Source organism: Microcaecilia unicolor, chromosome 2 (assembly GCF_901765095.1).
Source record: "Microcaecilia unicolor chromosome 2, aMicUni1.1, whole genome shotgun sequence".
Taxonomy (NCBI): Eukaryota; Metazoa; Chordata; class Amphibia; order Gymnophiona; family Siphonopidae; genus Microcaecilia; species Microcaecilia unicolor.
Window position 1 is genome coordinate 644,902,909 of NC_044032.1, and position 22,113 is coordinate 644,925,021.

The 22,113-nt window shown below is 44.6% G+C and overlaps 1 protein-coding gene across 1 annotated transcript in view; it reads left to right on the forward strand.

Annotated features, from left to right (window-relative positions):
• Positions 1–22,113, forward strand: part of LOC115462710 (WD repeat-containing protein 49-like) — a 169,344-nt gene that overhangs the window by 19,751 nt on the left and 127,480 nt on the right. Inside the window, exons 4-8 of the mRNA XM_030192712.1 lie at positions 354–446; positions 2,467–2,512; positions 10,827–10,873; positions 14,449–14,566; positions 20,814–20,883. Of these exons, the coding sequence (XP_030048572.1) occupies positions 354–446; positions 2,467–2,512; positions 10,827–10,873; positions 14,449–14,566; positions 20,814–20,883 (374 nt within the window). The remainder of the gene's footprint in view (positions 1–353; positions 447–2,466; positions 2,513–10,826; positions 10,874–14,448; positions 14,567–20,813; positions 20,884–22,113) is intronic.

The window sequence follows — 22,113 nt, forward strand, 5'->3', positions numbered from 1 at the left end:
TCCATTTTTCAGGGGGCACTAACCTTCCTCTTCTCTCTCTCTGGGGAAGTAGTAAAGGCAAGGCTCTGTTCTGTCTCCTTTTGCTCTTGAGCCTCCTCGCTCCTTCCCCTTCCACGTCCATCTGCTCCACCCCTTCACAGCACTCTTCATGAAGCAGTATCCCCCCAAACCTGCGCGCATCCAATACATACACCTACAACAGCGCAGGCCATTTTTCAGCGCACCTTAGTAAACGGACCCCTTAGTGAAGTTTTTGTTTGTTTTTGTGATAATATTTACTTCGCTCCTCTTTTGAGTTATTTATGTGTAAAGGACATTGTGTAACTCTTATTTTCTTAACACTATATCCCCAGTGACAGAGAAATCCGTTTTTATGAACTGTCCAACTTTGAACCATATTGCCAGATTATAGGTCTGGAGTCAATGCCGCTGCGTCTCGATTACAGGTAAGGTATACTTGTGTTTACTTTGGGTCTATACAGAAAGAAAGACATGAGTGGTTAGATATGGAAGTGCAGCGGGCATTAAGGGGCCGATTCTATATATAGCACCTAAAATTAAAGCGCGTTAGGCAATTGCGACTGTGTATTCTAAAAGCAGTGTAAATCTATGTGCGTATTTAGAATATGCTTAGGCGTAGTTCATGGAACTAAGCCTACACGTGTCCATTTACACTAACAAAAAGCTGGTGTAAATCCCTATTTACGCGCATATTATATACAGGTACTTATTTGTACCGGGGGCAATGGAGGTTCTACATGGAATGTTGCTATTCCACTAGCAACATTCCATGTAGAAGCCTGCTTGCAGATCAGCAATGCGGCCGCGCAGGCTTCTGTTTCTGTGAGTCTGACGTCCTGCACTGTGCAAGGGCAGGCTTCTACATGGAATGTTGCTAGTGGAGGAGTAGCCTAGTGGTTAGTGCAGCAGACTCTGATTCTGGGGAACTGGGTTTGATTCTCACTGCAGCTCCTTGTGACTCTGGGCAAGTCACTTAACCCTCCATTGCCCCTGGTACAAAACAAGTACCTGAATATATGTAAACCACTTTGAATGTAGTTGCAAAAACCTCAGAAAGGCGGTATATCAAGTCCCATTTCCCTTTCCCTCCAGGGCAGGGTTGAGACTTATTAAGGATTTGGACATGGTGCTATAATTGACAGGTTGGAGGCTAACCCCGGTTGGATGGTTTGCAAACCGAAAGCTATACTGGTGGTCTGGGTGGATAAGCTAAGTGAATAATAATCTGTTCTCTGTTCTGTGCACATATATTTAGATCCCTATTTTTTTATTAATTTTCATTTTTTCCAGCTTGGTGTTGACGTTTGCTCTGATATTACACTTTATACTTACTTCCTCTGGATTTTTTGCTGCAAAGGTTTTTTCTCCATTAGGGAGTTGTTTTCCTTTGCAGTTGGTTTTCAGCGGTTTCTTGAAACCAATGATAGTAGCCAGTTAATTGGGGTAGACCATTTATGTAGGCACCCCAGGCAGCTGAGGTTTCCTTTGTTTAAAGTAAATTCTTTTTTTGTGGTCTGGGTCTAAATGAACCTTTGAGCAAATTTATCATTTTTATTTAGTTTTCAGATACTTTTTTTTGTTACATTTGTACCCCGCGCTTTCCCATTCGTAGCAGGTTCAATGCGGCTTACATATTATATACAGGTACTTATTTGTACCTGGGGCAATGGAGGGTTAAGTGACTTGCCCAGAGTCACAAGGAGTTGCCTGTGCCTGAAGTGGGAATCGAACTCAGTTCCTCAGGACCAAAGTCCACCACCCTAACCACTCCTCCACTGTTGCTACTATTGGAGATTCTACATGGAATGTTGCTAGAATAGCAACATTCCATGTAGAAGTCGGCCCTTGCAGATCACCAATGTGGCCGCGCAGGCTTCTGCTTCTGTGAGTCTGACGTCCTGCACGTACGTGCAGGACGTCAGACTCACAGAAACAGAAGCCTGCGCAGCCTTCTACATGGAATGTTGCTAGTGGAATAGCAACATCCCATGTAGAATCTCCAATAGTAGCAACATTCCATGTAGAATCTCCAATGGTAGCAACATTCCACGTAGAATCTCCAATCGTATCTATTTTATTTTTGTTACATTTGTACCCTGCGCTTTCCCACTCATGGCAGGCTCAATGCGGCTTACATGGGGCAATGGAGGGTTAAGTGACTTGCCCAGAGTCACAAGGAGCTGCCTGTGCCTGAAGTGGGAATCGAACTCAGTTCCTCAGTTTCCCAGGACCAAAGTCCACCACCCTAACCACTAGGCCACTCCTCCACTTTCTTTGCTTGTCAGCATTTTGTTGAGTTTTGAGTTTTCAATAGATAAATGGAGGCCGCCACATTCTGCTACTTAGTCTTTAAGCTTTTACAAGTACAAGAAACATGCAAAATTAAAAAAAACACACCTGTTTTACCTGATTACTTATAAAACCTTTGTATTTTTTTTTCTTAAGTGACAGAGGTAAAGATGAATCCATAATATTATATGGTGATGAACAGGTATGTGATTTGTCATTTCTATAAATAAGTGACTTGTAAAACAGTAGCATAAATATTTTTTCTGTAATAAATGACTATACCAGTATCTGTTTAAGACAGGGTTTCCTAGATCTGTCCCAGTGACCCCTTCAGTCAGCCAGGTTTTCTGCATATTTCCAGTCAAATAAACTAGCATTTAGTGGGTCCATAATATATGTATCTCATTCATATTTGTTTCCTGCTTCCTGAACCATAGATGTACTATGAACAAACCATCAAAATCCTTTATTAATTAAACATATATGTAATACAATTTTTCTCCTAAAATAAATACAATTCCTCACTCCCCACATGTTCTCTTTCTCAATCAAACCTCAATCATACACATTCTGTGCCATATAACCCTCAATAAACCACTGTGGGTTTTTTACCGATAGCGTTTTGCAAGACTTTATGAATACTCACTGTGCTTTGGGAAATATACCCTGACTGTTTGGTTCTTCCCATCTTTTCATTATTGTATTTATAAGAACCTTTGGACCCCTGAGGCAGGCGTTTGTACCAGGGGTGTAGCTAGGTGGGACCGTAGGACCCCGCAGATTCAGGGCCGTGCCAACACGGTAAGCGGGGTAAGCACCGCAGGGGGCACCGACCTCTGGAGGGCGCCGTCGCGGTGCTTACCCTCGCTGCTTACCTCAGCTCCGCGCCACCCCGGGGGCTTTAAATATTTTACCTCCAGAGGCTCCGACGTCGCAGCGGCTGAGCAGCATCAGTGAAAGCGCTGCTGATGTCTCCAGCCTTCCCTTCGCGCTCGTTCATTCCCTCAGTGTCCCACCTTCGCAAGGAAATGACATCAGAAGAAGGCGGGACACTAAGGGAACGAACGAGCGCAAAGGGAAGGCTGTCGGCAGCGCTTTCACTGACCGGTCCAGAGGTCCCTGCAGAGTAAGTAGACAGTGGAGCTTCCTCCAACCGTCTCTCTTCCCCCGCTCTCTCCGCAACCCGGGCATGTCATCCAGATCCTTCCCTGCGTCATTCTGACATTGGGTCCCAAACTTTCTCTGAAGGGCCATCCCTTATTGCTACTATTATGCCCAGTTTTCTAGGGCTTTGATGGTGGATCCGATCCCCTGGTGCGTGTCGTTTCTTTGTGGCAGATAGAAGACGGCATTTCATCTCTCTTCATTCACTCTCTTCATCTAAGCCCAGTAGACGTCTCAGGTTGCAGTGGAGCACTAATAAATCCGCTCCAGGTTCATAGGCTGAATAAATCATTCTAACCACACATCCATGAAGGAAGGCTGATCATTTTTCAAGAAAATAGGGGGAAATTGTATGATGTTTATTTCATTTTTGAATATTGAAATCCACTGTGACCAGCTAGGAGTGATTTAAAGTACTTTTTAAAGACTCTCTCAAATCATTTATATAACATTGTTTCTGTTTTGAAGAAATAAGAATACAGCCAGAGTTTTTGTGAGACAGTAAACAGAAGTTATTGCCCTACCCTTCAGTGTTATGCTAGCAGTATACAATATATCTTTAAAGATTTTCCATATTTTTTTTAAGAACTCTCCCTTTTAAATGAGCACAGTTTATTTGTTTTCTGGTGTGCTTAATTTTGTTTCACATGGGGGGGGGGGCGCCAACTGATAGTCTGCAGGGGGGGACCAGAGACCCTAGGCACGGCCCTGCACAGATTTAGCCCCTGGCCCCCTGCTTTCACCACCCCCCGCCGCCAACCCTCCCCCGCCACATTGGTCCCCCCCCCCCCTCCCGCCACCAGCAACCCTCCCCTGCCACCGCCGTCAGGTACCTTTGCTGGTGGGGGTCCCCAACCCCCGCCAGCCGAAGTCCTCTTCATCGCCAGTCTCCGGCGCGTTGCTGATCTGGATTCTGTTTCTGTGAGTCCTGATGTCCTGCACATAGGAACGTGCAGGACATCAGGACTCACAGAAACAGAATCCAGATCAACAAACGCGCCGGACTCGGAGACCGGCACTGAAGGGGACTTTGGCTGGCGGGGGTTAGGGACCCCCGCCAGCAAAGGTACCTGGCGGTGGCAGGGGAGGGTTGGCAGTGGCGTTCCTAGCCTGGATGGCACCCGGGGTGGATCGCCGATGCGCCCCCCCCGGGTGCAGCACGCCCCCCCCCCCTGCGAAATGGCACCTCTCACCCCGGTGAAATGACACCCCCCCCCAGGTGCACGCCACTGGGGGGGTGCCGCGGCACGCGCCTGTTGGCTCCGAGTTTTGCGAACTCGGAGCCGACAGGCGCGCACCGCGGCACCCCCAGTGGCATGCACCTGGGGCGGACTGCCCCCCCCCCTTGGTATGCCACTGAGGGTTGGCGGCCACGGTGGGAGGGCAGGGTCGAAAGGGACGGGGGAGGGGTGGCGGCCACTAGAGGGCCTCAGCACACGTGAGAGACCCCTGGGGGTTTACAATATGTTGGGTAATCTGTTCTCTGATTTTCTAATTAGTTGCTCCTCACAAATACAGGCCTTCTTGTTGTTTGGTTTCCCTAGCTCTAGAGGAGTATGTTTTCTGAACATTTTAATATCCTTTTGCAGTAATTTCCGTATGGAACTCTCTGCCCTCTCTTATAAGGCTGGCAAATACCTTTTGATATTTCTTATTTTAAAAAAAATATATATAAATAAATAGTAATTGGGAAGCAAAACCGGTGCTGGGCAGACTTCTACGGTCTACGCCCTGATCGTAACTGAATAGATATGGATGGGCTTGAGTGTAAATTTTAAGGGGCTTCGACGTTAGCTTCAGAACCTTTAGTACAAGAAGAGCGCTGGACAGACTTCTACGGTCTGTGCCCTGAGAATGCCAAGGACAAATCAAACTCGGGTATAAAGTATCACATACCATGTAAAATGAGTTTATCTGGTTCGGCAGACTGGATGGACCGTTCAGGTCTTTATCTGCCGTCATTTACTATGTTACTATATTGTACTGTTCTAGGCAAAGTATAGTGTAGTTTAAACAGCCAGCATAAGCCATTCACAAGCCGAAGCTTTACCAGTAGTCTCTCAGTTCTTAAGCAAATCTTCTTTATTGTAGTACTCAGAATAAACAAAGAAAATCCAGCTTACAGTTCAGTTGCTTAGAAGAGAATTGTTGCCTTCTGCACAGAGTCTGCATCTAGCCTCTCCAGAGGCAAGGAGATGGCCAGAACCTCAGCCCAGCTGAGAGGAAAAGTTGTAACACTCAGAGGAAATAAGGGGGAGAAACAGGGTAAATAAAAGGGGAATGGCTTGAGGTAATGACTTGGGAAGATGACTTGGGGAGATGGTGAAAAATCTTGTGGATTAAGGAAGGGATCAGCCCTAGAATAGATTCTAATCACAAAAGCATGCTAGAAAAATTGTGCTGTCTCACACAGCCCGCAAGGGCAGAGAGAGAAGGCTGGCCGTAGCTCAGAGCTAACAGCCAATAGGGAAAGCTCAAAGGACTCAATCACAGGATACTGCAAACTATAGGAGAAACAGTCCTAATATATAGACAATACAATTGAATACAAATAACACTCATATTAAATATACATCACAATATACTCTGCCTCTTAGACTATGGGAACAGAACATATATTTTTTATTAATGTGACACTCCCCCCCCCCCCCGAAAATGCCCTTGCTTAGAGGGTGGGAGGAAGGATTTTCAGGGTGGTCACTAAGGAGACAGAGCTGGTATTGACAGCCTGATAAAGAAATCAGAATAAAGCCCAGCCCCAGGATGCAGGACTTGAACAGGATGTTTGGAGAAAATTCTGGTATTTGGTAGCCCCTCCCCACACATTGCAGCTCCTTGTGACTCTAAGCATGTTACTTGACCCTCCATTGCCCCAGGTACAAAATAAGTATCTGTATATAACATGTAAACTGCTTTGAACGTAGACCCAGAAAGGTGGTATATCAAGTTCCACCCCCTTCCCTTATAATTCCACAAGGTAAAGTTATCTGGAGAATTTGGGAAAAGGAAGAATCAAGGACTAAGGGGGACATGGCATGGATGATTACCCCATTCCTGCAGTATTGTGTTCAGTTCTGGAGGCCATACCTTGCTAAGGATGTAAAAAAAATGGAAGCGGTGCAAAGAAAAGCTACGAGAATGGTATGGGATTTGCGTTACAAGACGTATGAGGAGAGACTTGCGAACCTGAACATGTATACTATGGAGGAAAGGAGAAACGGGTGATATGATACAGACGTTCAAATATTTGAAAGGTATTAATCCGCAAACGAACCTTTTCCAGAGATGGGAGGGCGGTAGAACGAGAGGACATGATATGAGAGTGAAGGGGGGCAGACTCAAGAAAAATGTCAGGAAGTATTTTTTCACAGAGAGAGTGGTAGATACTTGGAATGCCCTCCCGCGGGAGGTGGTGGAGATGAAAACAGTAGCGGAATTCAAGCATGCGTGGGATAAACATAAAGGAATCCTGTGCAGAAGGAATGGATCCTCAGAAGCTTAGCCGAGATTGGGAGGCGGGGCTGGTGTTTGGGTGGTGGAGCTAGTTCTGGGCAAGACTTCTACGATCTGTGTCCTGAAAATGGGGCTAGTTCTGGGCAAGACTTCTACGGTCTGTGTCCTGAAAATGGCAGATACAAATCAAGGTAAGCTATACACAAGAAGTAGCACATATGAGTTTATCTTGTTGGGCAGACTGGATGGACCGTGCAGGTCTTTTTCTGCCGTCATCTACTATGTTACTATGTATATTCCATCTCTCCAAGCTATGATTGGAGGAGTGTGAAAAGGAACTGAAAGACATTTTAGAATAACTGAAACAGTTGTATGTGTGGAGACACATGTGACTAATTTTAATCAAGAAAGGAAAATCACCTAGTATTGTTTCTGATTTGTGGAAACAGAGGAGATAAGACTTGAGCTGAGAACCCTAAATGCCCTGATATCATTGACTGCTCTGTTTTGTGCTCTGACCATCTGAAGAAAAACACCCTACAGACCAAGTTGACCTTTATGAACTGTTTTCCAAGTTTGTTAGTAAAGCAAGTTAACGTTTTCTGCAACGAGACCGCTGACTAATTTTTAGAGAGAGTGTGTCCAGAGAAAGAGTACCCTCGGCCTACTGGAGTAAGTCCGGGCCTGGCCTATGCCCAGCTCAAGTGATTCTGCCAGCTCACACACACACACACCTCTGAATAAGCTCTCGCTTTCCACACAGGCGGGCACACAAACAGGAATTACAATCGTCAAGGATTGCAAATAATAATGCACTAAGAACATATAACATGTTAATTATATTGATGTAAATAAGTAGGTCTTCAAAGCCTTGCAAAAATTTACAAAAGATCGTAAAAAGGCGGAGACCAACTGGAAGACGATTCCAAAACTGAACCACTAGATAATGAAACGAATGGGAAAAAATAGCTTTAAATCTTATTTGTGTACCAGAAGGAAAAGCTAAGATTAATGAATTACAAGTCCGAAACTGGGTTGAAGGCTTAAGTTAAAATCTCCTACCGACAAGATTCGTCCCTCACCATATGTCAACAAAACCATATTGAACTCATCAAAAAAAGGAGCTTTGCTCCTCATTAGATGCATCCAGTTAAGCAAAGTATACAGGATATTACCTAGTTATACCTTTACCAGCATGTACCTGCCCCCCTCCCCCGTCCCACACCACCTCCCGAACTTGCCATGGATAGCAATCTGACAACACTAAGGACCCCTCTAGCTTTCCTGCTAAGCTTATTAGATGCACACAAAACAGTAGGAAACTTTTTATGGCAAATGAGCCTTTCACGAGATGGTAATAGACGTGTCTCCTGCAGAAATCCTATTGCAGTGTTTAACTGCAGCAGCTCTTTAAAAAGGAGTTGGCGCTTCATTGGGGTGTTAAGCCCTTGAACATTTAACGATACACATGATACCTCAGACATACCAATGACAAGGGTTGCCCCAATGCATTCCTAGCACATCTGAGCTCCTGTGCCGATGCCCATCATAAAATGGACCGAGCCCTCCGGCGAAGGCATAACTGCAATGCAGTGTGGTGTATTTTAGTCCATAAAACCCTCTCTCCCCCACCGTCATACATAAAGCACATGAGCGCCAACTACATCACTAAGTGGGAGAAATGATGTCAGAGAAAATATAGCAAAGATGTTTGTTTATATTTTGCTCACACCTTTTTCAGTAGTAGCTCAAGGTGAGTTACATCCAGGTACTCTGGATATTTCTTTGTCACAGGAGGGCTCACAATCTAAGTTTGTACCTGAGGCAATGGAGGTTAAGTGACTTGGCCAAGATCAGAAGGAGCAGCAGTGGGATTTGAACTGGCCACTTCAGGATTGCAAGACCAGTGCTCTAACCACTAGGCTGCTCCTTCGCATAACTAACAACCCTAAGTGGCTAATGCAACTAATACCAAACTGTGCTCACAAACAACTTATGTAAAAGAAAGGGAAAAGCCTCAGAGGTCCATGGTAATACAAAACCCTAGTAGACTGGTCCATGCTTGGTTAAAGCTTACTCGGGGCTGTTCACACTGAGCCTCAATCTGTCATCGGCAAAATCCTTTTCATCTATGCTTATTCATTGCACATCTTTTGCTTTACCAAAAAATTATTTTGTGTATATTTTATATATAAAACCTCATATAACATGCAGCGCACTTATCTGTACCAATGGGACCCATTTCACCCTCTGGCTTAGTCAGGGATATAGTGCTACAAAACAGACACAAATAGTAAAATACCACAACACAATACATTTATATATTACGTTCAAGGTCTGCACTCTGGTTCATAAGATCATACACGGTGAAGTTCCGGGTTATATGTCAGACCTTATAGACCTACCAAACAGGAACTTAACTACCATATTTTTCGGACTATAAGACGCACTTTTTTCCCCCAAAATTTGGGAGGAAAATGGGGGGTGCGTCTTATAGTCCGAAGGTAGTGAGGTCCGATTTCGGGATCGCCCTCCCCCCGAGTTCGGGATCGCCCTCCCCTACTCACGTCACGCGATGTTCTCTGGTGGTCTAGTGACGTCGGGGCAGGAAAGAGCCCCCTCTTTCCTGCCCAGCGCGCTGCTCTCCGTCCTCCTGTATGCTGCCTGACTGACGGTCTCGGCGAGATTCCAAATGGCCGCCGAGAATTGAAGTCTCGGTGGCCATTTTGAATCTCGCCGAGACCGTCAGGGAGCATACAGGAGGACGGAGAGCAGCGCGCTGGGCAGGAAAAGAGGGGGCTCTTTCCTGCCCCGACGTCACTAGACCACCAGAGAACATCGCGTGACGTGAGTAGGGGGGGCAATCCCGAACTCGGACAAGACGCACCGGAGCACATAGGTTTTAGAGGAGGGAAAAAGGAAAATTTTTTTTTTCCTATTTCCCTCCTCTAAAACCTAGGTGCGTCTTATGGTCCGGTGCGTCTTATAGTCCGAAAAATACGGTAAATCATTACGCACATTCCTGAACCTTCACTACCCCAACTGCAAAGGAGTGAAATATAAATTAACATATGCATCCAGTTTCTCCTATATAAGTACACAAATATGGAATGAACTACCTAAATCAATAAAAACAACATGCAAAATAAATAATTTCTGTAAATTAACCTATTCAACAAAGCATACTACAATAATCCATCCTAAATACCAGTTAATTTTATACCGAGCCTTCACTAAACATAATTCTGTACTTCCCGATTGTCCATACTAATCAACAAGATTGAAGTTTATTTCTTTCTGTAACTGTATACCTAATCCTCTCTGTCTCCTTCACCTTAAATATGTATTTCTCTTCCTGGAATTGATGATCACCATTATGGAAAATGTAAGCAGCATTGAGCCTGCAAATAGGTGGGAAAATGTGGGATACAAATGCTACAAATAAATAAATAAATTTCTACTTGTGATCTGTTTGATATCCAACATGGCTCTCTTCTCACTTACCTTTAACTGATAGTAACATAGTAGATGACGGCAGAAAAAGACCTGCATGGTCCATCAAGCCTGCCCAAGATAAACTCATATCTTGAATTTGTACCTGTCTTTTTCAGGGTACAGACCGTATAAGTCTGCTCAGCAGTATTTCCCGCCTCCCAACCACCAGTCCCGTCTCCCATCACCGGCTCTGCCAGCGGAGGACAAATCAGTGATAATGAATTTGTCCAAACGTGTCTTGTCTAAGTCAGAGATCTGTTTATTAACCAAAGGAGATTATTTTGGGGGTTGTAGCCTATTTGATTTATTTTTTATTTTTGTTGATAGTTCACAAGACTGATGAGAAAATCGCACATCATAGGTGAATGGTTCGTTAAATCTGATTCTAATGCTTTGTTCTTCAGGGCTGTGTCAACATTTTCTTGGTCTCATTGATGGGGGATGCACTCAGGTACGTAATCGCTGGGCAAATGAAGAGACTTCAGAGGCAGGAACCATATGATGTCTGTCACGTTATTTCCAATATCATACAACATCTATGTGTACAATTTGACTGGACCACTCCAGGTGCCAGGATTACATCTTTAAACTCACCTCGATGATATGTCTAAACCTCTGGGAGCCGCCATTTTCATAGCAATACTATAAATGTCCTCATAATGGACAATGTTGTAACTAAGTAAATGTAACTAGTTAATGTACTTAAGTAAAAATGTTGTCACTTTTACTTGTAAAGAGCCACAGGAAACATTTGTTACTTTTACTTTTACCAAAGTAATAATTTTACCATTTTTTACTATTTTTACCTAGTTACTTCTGATGCTTGCAGTTAAAAGTAAAAAAGTAAAAGCAGAAAAGAGACCTAAATGATGATTTCTCAGTAAACCAAATGAAACAGCAAAACCTGGAACAAGATTTTTCTAATGCAAACCTCTTCACGTAAACAGTGGATCATCTCATCTTAAAATTTGCTGTTCAGGGAATGCAGCCCGAGATTGGGAGGCTGTGATGCGGGATGCTGTTGGTTGTGGGGTTGTCCGTGCTGTACTGGGATGAGAAAATAAACAGTGTGTTTTTTCATTGTTGAGTTTTAGTTGGAATGCCTTTGCCGATGCGTCCATGATGTGAAAGCCGGCTTTGATTTCATTAGTGATTTCTGTTAGGGTGGATCTGTAAGGAATGTAGATAGTAACATCGTCTAAGTACTTAGGGCCCCTTTTACAAGCGGCGGTAAGCTCAATGCAGGCTTACCGCTTGCTAAAAGGGAAGTACCGCTGGGCTACCGCAGCAGCCCAGGGGTAGTTCCCACCTCCAGTGCGCCGTCATATCCAGCGCTACAAAAATATTTTAATTTTCATAGCGCCAGTGTGTACCCGGCAGTAATCGGGCAGTGCCGCGTGGTGCCCAGTTACCACTGGGTTAGCGCAGGAGCCCTTACCACCGCCTCCAATGGGTGGCGGTAAGTTCTTCCCCCCCCCCCCCCCCCGAAAAGGCAGTGTGGCAAGTGCTTCAGTTGCTGCATGGCCATTTCCTCAAAAAAGGAAAGACCTACCTTTTACCCGATGCGGTAAAAGGGGTCTCGGTGCCCATTAAAAACAGCGCTGATGCTAGCCCAGGACCCCTTTTGCCACAGCTTGGTAAAAGGGACCCTTTGTTAAATAACCCACTTGAAAACTCCCACACAAAGTTACACCTGCTCCGAGGCATGCATGATTGTGTGTGTATGTATATGCCAGCAGAAACTGGAGGATATTTTTATTTAATTTTTTAAAATTTTTGTTATATTTGTACTCTGTGCTTTCCCACTCATAGCAGGTTCAATGTGGCTTACAAATTATATACAGGTACTTATTTGTACCTGGGGCAATGGAGGGTTAAGTGACTTGCCCAGAGTCACAAGGAGCTGCCTGTGCCTGCAGTGGGAATCGAACCCAGTTCCCCAAGACCAAAGTCCACCACGCTAACCAGATGGATCCTGCCCTCATTCCATCCATTCTCTGCCCCCTGGAATGTCTCCACTTGTATTGGATGAAAGGGGCTATGTTTTCTAAGCACTGACTTTTATGTACGTGTATTCATGGGCAATTTTATAAGCACCTGCTTGAGTGTGTAAAACACTGTTGTATATGCCCAGTCACTTATAGAATTATGTCCATGTCTTTCCCCTGCTTTCAGTATGTGGTGAATTATTGTTCTTTTGAAATGGGGGACTTTGCAAGTTCTTTCTCTACATGCTGTTGTCTGATTTCTTCTAATGATTACTGGTCCCACACCAAGAAACTGCAATCTTTTTCTCTAGCCTGTAAAAATGAACCCTTAACCTCTATCGGGAGGAATCCCCACTAAAAAGCAGCATAAGAAGCATCAAGTTAATAAATAAAACAGACAAATGAAATGAGGTTGAAGGGGGGGGGGGCAGACTCAAGAAAAATGTCAGTAAGTATTTTTTCATGGAAAGAGTGGTGGATGCTTGGAATGCCCTCCCACAGGAGGTGGTGGAGATGAAAACGGTAACGGAATGCAAAAAAGCATGGGATAAACATAAAGGAATCCTGTTCAGAAGGAATGGATCCTCAGAAGCTTAGCGGAGATTGGGTGGCAGCACCGGTGGTTGGGAGGCGGGGCTAGTGCTGGGCAGACTTCTACGGTCTGTGCCCTGAAAATGGCAGACACAAATCAAGATCAGGTACACTCATAAAGCAACACATATGAGTTTATCTTGTTGGGCAGACTGGATGGACCATGCAGGCCTTTCTCTGCCGTCATCTACTATGTTACTAACCAGCTCATTTTCGAAAGAGAAGGCCGGCCATCTTCCGACACAAATTGAGAGATGGCCGGCAATCTCTCAGAACCGGCCAAATTGGTATAATCGAAAGCCGATTTTGGCCAGCTTCAACTGCTTTCCGTCGCGGAACCGGCGAAAGTTCAAGGGGGCGTGTTGGCAGTGTACCGAAGGCGGGACATGAGCGTGTTTAAGAGATGGCCGGCTTCGCCCCATAATGGAAAAAAGAAAACTGGCGATGACTAGCATTTCACCGGCTTCACTTGGCCCCTTTTTATTCACGACCAAGCCTCAAAAAGGTACCCCAACTGACCAGATGACCACTGCAGGGAATCGGGGATGACCTCCCCTTATTCCCCCAGTGGTTACCAACCCCCTCCCACCCTAAAAAAAAACTTTAAAACATTGTTTTGCCAGCCTCTATGCCAGCCTCAAATGTCATACCCAGCTCCGTGACAGCAGTATGCAGGTCCCTGAAGCAGTTTTTAGTGGGTGCAGTGCACTTCAGACAGGTGGACCCAGGCCCATCCCTCCCTACTTGCTACACTTGTGGTGGTAAATGGGGGCCCTCCAAAACCCACACAAAACCCACTGTACCCACATGTAGGTGCCCCCCTTCACTCCTTAGGGCTATGGTAGTGATGTACAGTTGTGGGCAGTGGGCTTTGGGGGGCTCAGCACCCAAGGAACAGGAGCTGTGTACCTGACAGCAATTTGTGAAGTCCACTGCAGTGCCCCCTAGGGTGCCCGCTTGGTGTCCTGGCATGTGAGGGGGACCAGTGCACTACAAATCCTGGCTCCTCCGACAACCAAATGCCTTGGATTTGGCCGGGTTTGAGATGGCCGGTTTCGGTTTCCATTATCGCTGAAAATTGATGCCAGCCATCTATGACATTTGGCCGGCCCCAACCGTATTATTGAAATGAAAGATGGCCGCCAATCTCGTTCGATAATACAGTTCGCCCCGCCCCATCATGGCGCCGTCCTCTGAGATGGCTGTCCTTAGAGATGGCCAGCCGCGTTCGATTATGCCCCTCCATGTTAATATGCAAATGAAAGCTTTGCATTTCTGACTGTAACCTTTTTTTAAATTTTTTCATGTGTCTGTTTTATTTATTAACTTGATGTTTCTTATGTTGCCTAAATGATTTTGCAATGTGTAAATAAATTGTATTAGGCAGTGCACAAATTCTTAGGTCATAATGCATTTATTTATTTATTTATTTGTGACCGATCCCCAGGACCTGGACGAAGTGCCCAGCTGTGGATGAAATCCCCAGCATTTTCCTGGACAGTATCTTGGACAGTGGGCTTGTCACTTTCACTCGCTGGAAAGTTCACAATGACTGGGTCACACAGGTCAGTGGCATATCCTCCAGATATTCAAAACTTTAACCGGCAGGAACAGCTCCTAGCTGGTTAAATAGTGTTTAAACGCCTAACCACAGATATTCAGCAGGAGGTAACTGATTATCTCAGGGCTGGTGCTAGAGTTTCTGGCACCCCCCCTGCAGCCTATTAGTCAGCGCCCCCTGCCCATCCAGCATCTCCTCTTTTTCCTCCCCTCCCCCCATCTAGCACGTTCTCTCTCCCCTCCCCTCAGTGAGAACAACACAAATTCCTCCACTACCAGACCTGTCCCCAGTGCTTTTTTTTGTAGGAAAATAGGTACTGGTACTCATTATGGGTAGCCTTAGGGGCGGGATCACTATGGCCCTGCCTCTACAGTAGCCACACCCCTTTTACCACTCATGGCGTATATAAACAGGCATCATTGAAAATATTACACCAGCATAGGAGAAGCAAAATAAAGGCGAACCTGCTTCTTTCACTGTTGCTGCTACTTTGACTTTGAGGTAAAATAAAATATTTAAACGCAGGGCGGCAGGAACAAATAGAGGGCTGTTAGGGAGCTGAGGGTGGGCAGGTGGGGACTGAGGGCTGCAGCTGGGGCTGGAACTGTGAGCTGCCAGCGACAGTAAGCATGGCTTGTGGTGCCCTCCAGAGGTCGGCGCCCCTTGCCATGCTTATCACACTTATCGGGTTGCGCCCGCCCTGGGTTATCTCCCTCTGAATATCACAGTTAACAGCTAGCCGCTAACGGCTATATCGCACGACATAGTCGATTAGGCGCTGATATTCAGCGCCAAACTGACTACGTTAATTGGTCAAAATAGGCCGCTTAAATAGCAGGCCTATCTTTGATCGCTAAAACGTTAACCAATTAGTGCTGAAAATCGACATAGCTGGTTAACTTCTTCTTTTTAACTTCAGGTGTGACACAAATTAAAACAATTAAATTAAAAAAATTAAAACACCAATGTAAGGTGAGGCAAAGAAAAACACATATCCAACAAGAACAGATACAGTATCTAACACAGCATTTAACCCCCCCCCCCCCCCCCGCACAGAAATATCTAAGAACAAACTCCCCCTAATAAACCTAGATATTTAATGTCGATCACCAGAAACGGCTTGGCATTGAATATCTAGGTTTAACACCGTCAGCGGACAATAAACGCATTGCCTGCCACCAGCTGAATATCGGGCCTATGTACATAGTTTACACTTTTCCAATTTTGGAAGTTGGAAAAAAGCCTTCTCTGGCCTCTAGAGTGGGACAGGAGCATAAAGGCAGAGATAAACCTTGGTCTGTCCCCAGAGGTAAGAGGCCTTCATGTAATTTTGCGAATGTTGATTTTGCCTGATAGATTTAACAGCTCACAGCAGGGTGGTTGTTGAAGTTTCCTTTTTATTCAGAGAAAGTAGAGGAGTGTGGTAGCCGTGTTAGTCCACTCTTAAGGTTATCAATAGAAATCAAACAAAATAAAACATGGAAAAGAAAATAAGATGATACCTTTTTTATTGGACATAACTTAATACATTTCTTGATTAGCTTTCGAAGGTTGCCCTTCTTCGTCAGATCGGAAATAAGCAAATGTGCTAGCTGACAGTGTATATAAGTGAAAACATTCAAGCATTACTATGACAGTCTGACAGGGTGGGAGGATGGGGGTGGGTCGGAGGTATGCATGGGGACATCAAAGCATATCATTGATATTCTAACAGGATGGGTGTGGATAGGTGAGGGGTGGGGTGGGGTGATCAACAGAGACATACAGCTTTATGGTTTATAATGGGCTAGGAACCCCAGATCCTTGTTAGGGTTCCCACGCCTGTTGGTCAACATTTTACAGGACCAGGACACTGTACCGGTGACTTCACAGTGAGAATCCTGAAAGGTAACTTTAAAACCATACAAGAACGTAAGACCTTTGAAGTTAGAATGATTGAATATTTTAACACCCAACAGAAAGGACTTAACAAGGACCTGGGGTTCCTAGCCCATTATAAACCACAAAGCTGTATGTGTCTGTTGATCACCCCACCCCTCACCTATCCACACCCATCCTGTGTTATGAGTGGGGTCTGAACCCCTCTCAAACTTACCTCTTTCCTGGGGGTCAGCTTCTTAGCTGGCTTCTGTTTCTTTTCTCTGTCCTTTCTGAGCTGGCTCTGTCTCTCTGTGCTGGCAGCTTCCAGCAGCATGGGGTTAATTGTTTTACTTTACTACAGCTGTGTGTTGCCTGAGTTGCTCTACCTCTCTTTGGGTGTACTGGCTTCAAGTGTTTCACGGTTTTGCATTGGTGTGGGTTGGGCCTCTCTGGGTCAGTGTGCTTTTGCCTAGGTCTAGGGAGTGTGACATCATCAGGGAGGGCCTTGATAAGGAAGTGGTGTTGTTTCCTTCAGGGCCTTTGCAACAGTGGTGTTTGCTCTAGGTAGGGTGGTGCAGTGTGCACTTCTGACGTTGTGTCTAGTTTCCCTGCTTGCTTTTGCTAAGGGCCAGGTTAGTGTTAGTGCAGTGTGCACTGGTGTTTGTGTGTTTAGCTTTCCCTCTTGGTTTTGGAAGCATTGCTATGTGTAGGGCTTTGGAAGCTCTGTTGCTGATAGAAGTACTTCAGGGTTTGGTGTTGTTAGGAACACTGCAGAGTTTGCTGTTAGAAGTACTTCTGGTGTTTGTGCTATTGGGAGCATTGCAGTCTTTGCTGTTGGTGTTTGGTGCTTTAGAAGCACTTTTGGCTTATGTGTTAGCTTCACTGCTTTTTCCGTGTGCCTCCCCTGTCTTCCCTTTCAGTGCTAGGAGCTCTTCTGGTTGCTTGCCAGAGTAGTGCTTAGGAAGCACCTTGTTAGTTGTTTCTAGCTTGCTAGAGCAGTGCTTAGGTAGCTGGTTAGTTCTGTGTTTAGCTTATTAGTGTAAAGCTCTGCTTGTAGCTTGGTGCTTAGTAGCACCTGTGTTAGCTTTGTGTTTAGTTCCCTGCTCTGTTAGTTTAGGGCTTAGGAAGTCCCTTTCTTGAGCAGGGCTTAGGAGCTCCTGTTTAGTATAGGGCTTAGGAAGTCCTTTTGTTAGTTTACTGTTAGGAACACTCCTGCTGGTTTAGGGCTTGGGAGCACGTAGATCAGTTTAGGGTTAGGAGCACTTCTGTTTCCAGTCCTGGTCCCTATGTCATCCGGTATCCAGTAAGTCCTGTCGGCTACTCGAACCCAGGAGCTCAACTCCTGGGGGGCTTAGTAGCTAAGTGCAGGTGAAGCTGTGCAGACCAGTCCAGTGTGCTCCAGTCCAGTGTGCTCCAGTCCAGTGTGTTCCAGTCCTGTGTCCTCCAGTCCGGGGGATTGCAGTCCAGTGTTCCAGTCCTGGGTCCTCCAGTCCAGGGGATTCCAGTCCTTGTGTTCCGGTTCGCTGGGCAGTGCCTGCAGTCCCTGCCGGTGTGCTTACCCAGCGTTGGTTGGTGGGTTTTGCCTGCTGCTGTCGCTCCTTGTCAGCAGCCCAAGGGCTCACGTTTGCTCCAGAGCCCAGCCCCGCGGGCTCTGAACCTGAGAACCTGACATCCTGTTAGAATATCAATGATATACTTTGATGTCCCCATGCATACCTCCGACCCACCCCCATCCTCCCACCCTGTCAGACTGTCATAGTAATGCTTGAATGTTATCACTTATATATACTGTCAGCTAGCACATTTGCTTATTTCCGATCTGACGAAGAAGGGCAACCTTCGAAAGCTAATCAAGAAATGTATTAAGTTATGTCCAATAAAAAAGGTATCATCTTATTTTCTTTTCCATGTTTTATTTTGTTTGGTTTCTATTGATAACCTATTCAGAGAAAGAATTTGCTAGCAATAAAAAGGTTTATAAGATAGGCCACTGGCAACCGAATGTCAGTTGTCTTCCTTGAACTTCTTGCCTGACAAAGGGAGCATACAGTTTATATAAGCTAAAAACAAATTACATCAGAAGGTCAGCTAACAGTCAGTTCTAATTAAAAAATTCAGTAGGTCAACAAGAATACAAAAGCAATAGGACTCGGATTGATAGGTAGGATATAGATGGTTTTCTCAGGACTGCAAAACATGTGTAATACATGATATTTTCTCAACTATTGAAACAATACTAACGTCTTGTTAAATAACATAAACATGTTATTTCTGTAGCTTGGGAACTTTAGGAGAGAAAACAGCTTTCAATAGCCATGCTTATCTTTAGATACACATCTGGTGCATTAGGTCCTACTCTCTTTCATGGGACCTCTTAACTTCCAAACACAATCGGTACACATTGATTAGGTCCTTCCTGAGGTCAGTGTAAAAGCTGAGAGCACCAAGTTTGTCTCATGTAACCTAGAGGCATTTTCTACCATTTTTCAGTCTAAGATATTAACCCTAAGTTTTCCAAATCCACAATTCCCTCCTCTTGTCATATGATCTCCTTTAGGGATCATTTAGACAGCATTCATCAATATTCATTAGGGCTTCTATATCTAAGATTATCTCTTCACAGTTTCCCCCATCAAAGGTTAAATCTACATACTCAGTCTGTTCCTCCGCTAAGTGATTTGTGTCATAGTAGGTGGTTTCATAGTGGCCATCTTTTTAACACAACACTGAAAACATTGCACACAACACTGCAATTCAATTCAAGTTATTAGTATTGCTATAATCACTACAACTATAATCTGTACAATTTTTCTTCCGAAGAACTAAAGTTGAGTAACCAGGACCAATCTCAGGCACCGTAACCCATATCTGAGCTTTTTGGGATGTAGGATAGATTCTCAAGATAGGCTGATGAATGCAACAATATCTGAGATTGGTCATCAACATAAACACAACAACTAGTATTTATAAAGGCACAGACACCTCCTTGGGAAGAAAGTAAATAATCTAAGGCTAACCTATTCTGAATAGTAAATTCATTCATTTGGGTCATCTCCTTATTAATAAGTCGTATGTCTTGGGCTAGATCATAAGCTTTTATTTCAACTACAGCCTGAAGTCTTCTTACTGCATGAGTAAGAGTCCTCATTCCATGGCATAACTTCAAAAGAGGTTTGCACTCTGATCATTCACTATGATTTTAGATTCTTCTAAATCTCATTTCTGCAGTGTCCTAGCCCTGATAGTGATCTGGGAAATATGTGGTCAAGGTATAATTTCTGAATAGTTCTTATGTATGGTCAAATGTAGATATACCTCCACAATTGCAGTTTCCTCCCCATTCAGGAGGCAGATGCTGATAAGCTAAGTGACCACACAAGAAATAGTGTCCCATTAAGACTTCTTTACATTCAGTGAAGAATGCCTTTTCCATCAAATAACCAAGTGACCGTGAGACATGCACACAAAAACCAAGGTATCCAGTACACCAGGGATTATAGTAACCTGTCAAAGGGGCTGGGAAAAATTTGGCCTTCGCACCATAATGATCACACATTGTCTTATTGTTTGAATAATTTACAATATCAATTTGGATGCGACATCACTTCCTATCTTCCTGGGCATCATTGCAGTCATCATTATTGGAAAGTCAATGATACAGTTTACAAAACCCTGGTCAGGGAGCTGTCTTCTCATCAGTTCAGGAACTGTTGGCTAATAAGAGCCACTGGCACCCTGTAGTAATGCCCAGATAAGCTTTACCTGACTCTCTAAAGTATATATAGGCTTGACATACTTGACGAACTGTCGAAAGGTTTGGGGAGAATAATCTGTTCTCTGTCCAAGTCTCATTAAAATCTGTCAAATTGATGGGACTTATTTCCTTCCGATTCTTCCCACTGTGGGATTCCCTGTGCTATTAGGGCTTTAGCTGTTAAAGGGAAGGCCAACAAAGGGAGATCGGTACTTAAGACCAGGGGTTTATGAAGACACCTCCAAAAATCAGCAGCATTCCCCAGTAACTTGCTTTAACAGTTTTGCTAAATGTGCTTTGTTTACTATTAGTGGTTGTGCCAGTGTGAATTTAGAAACTGCACACTTGTTTCAAAAAAGAAAATCTTGATTGATCGTGATTTGGAACTGTACAAATGTTTTCTGGCCATTTTAGTTTTGTAATCATGTTGGTTCCAGTCTCTGGTTCTGCTTTCCCATGTTTTCTCTCACCTCTGTTTCCAGGGTCTCCTGTCTATTTGCCATCACTTCTCTCTCCTTCTCTCTTCACTTCTTCCCCTGCATCATGAAAGCAGAAAGCCTTATTTGCAATAACCCTTTAAGAGTGAATGTGTGGCCTGATTCTCCAATCTTTGCTTTTCCTGTGCATTCTGTTACAGATTAAATATGTCCATTCTATCAAGTCCGTAATTTCCAGTTCCAACGATTATCTCACTGCACTGGTCATAGGTGAGTGGCGAAGCTCCCCAGTCTCTGGAGTTCGGTTGTACTACCGATGCACTGTTACTTTTGGAAGAGTGTTCAGTACTGTAATTATCCAGTTGGTTTTAAACCTCAATTGTGGTTCTTCCTGTATTCTTGTTCCTGAGCATATAAAATATTTTTGACCTCACAAGGTTATTTCCATAAGTACATAAGTATTGCCATACTGGGACAGACTGAAGGTCCATCAAGCCCAGCATCCTGTTTCCAATAATGGCCAATCCAGATCACAAATACCTGGCAAGATCCCAAAACAGTACAATACACTTTATGCTGCTTATCCTAGAAATAAGCAGTGGATTTTCCCCAAGTCCATTTTAATAATGATCTATGGACTTTTCCTTTAGGAAGCAGTCCAAACCTTTTTTAAACACAGCTAAGCTAACTGCATTTACTACATTCTCTGCCAACGAATTCCAGAATTTAATTTCATGTTGAGTGAAGAAATATTTCCTCTGGTTTGTTTTAAATTTACTACTTAATAGCTTCATTGTGTGCCACCTAGTCCTAGTATTTTTGGAAAGAGTAAACAAATGATTCACATCTACCCGTTCCACTCCACTCATTATTTTATAGACCTCTATCATATCTCCCCTCAGCCGTCTTTTCTCCAAGCTGAAGAGCTTGGAGGGGAAGAGTATCTATATTTAAATATGGATATTTCACATCCTCTAATAATAAACTCAAGGGGGACAATTCTGTAACTGGGCCCACAAATTTGACACCTGGGTGTGCAGACTCCATTAGAATGCTAGCATATGTCGGCATCTACGTTCCTCCATTTAGACATGCCCACTTGCCCTTATCAATAGCAGACAGAGTCGGACTGACAGTGGGCCCCTGGTGTTATAGACTCCTAACCAGTGGCGATCCTAGGTCGCAGTGGCGTAGCCACAGATGGGCCTGGGTGGGCCGGGGCCCATCCACTTAGGGCTCAGGCCCACCCAACAGCAGCACATATTTAGTGCTAGCTAGTGGGGATCCCAAGCATCGCCAGCTGAAGACCTCCCCCTGATGGTGCTGAAAGCACTGCTCTCCACTTCAGCAGTCTAAGCTTCCTAAGCTGCTGATACTGGCCTCATTGCATTGGGGGGGGGGAGCAGAACACTTGGTGCCCACCCAATTCTTTTCTAGGCCCACCCAAAATCTGCTGTCTGGCTACGCCCCTGCTAGGTCGGCTGCCACCCAGGGCGGATC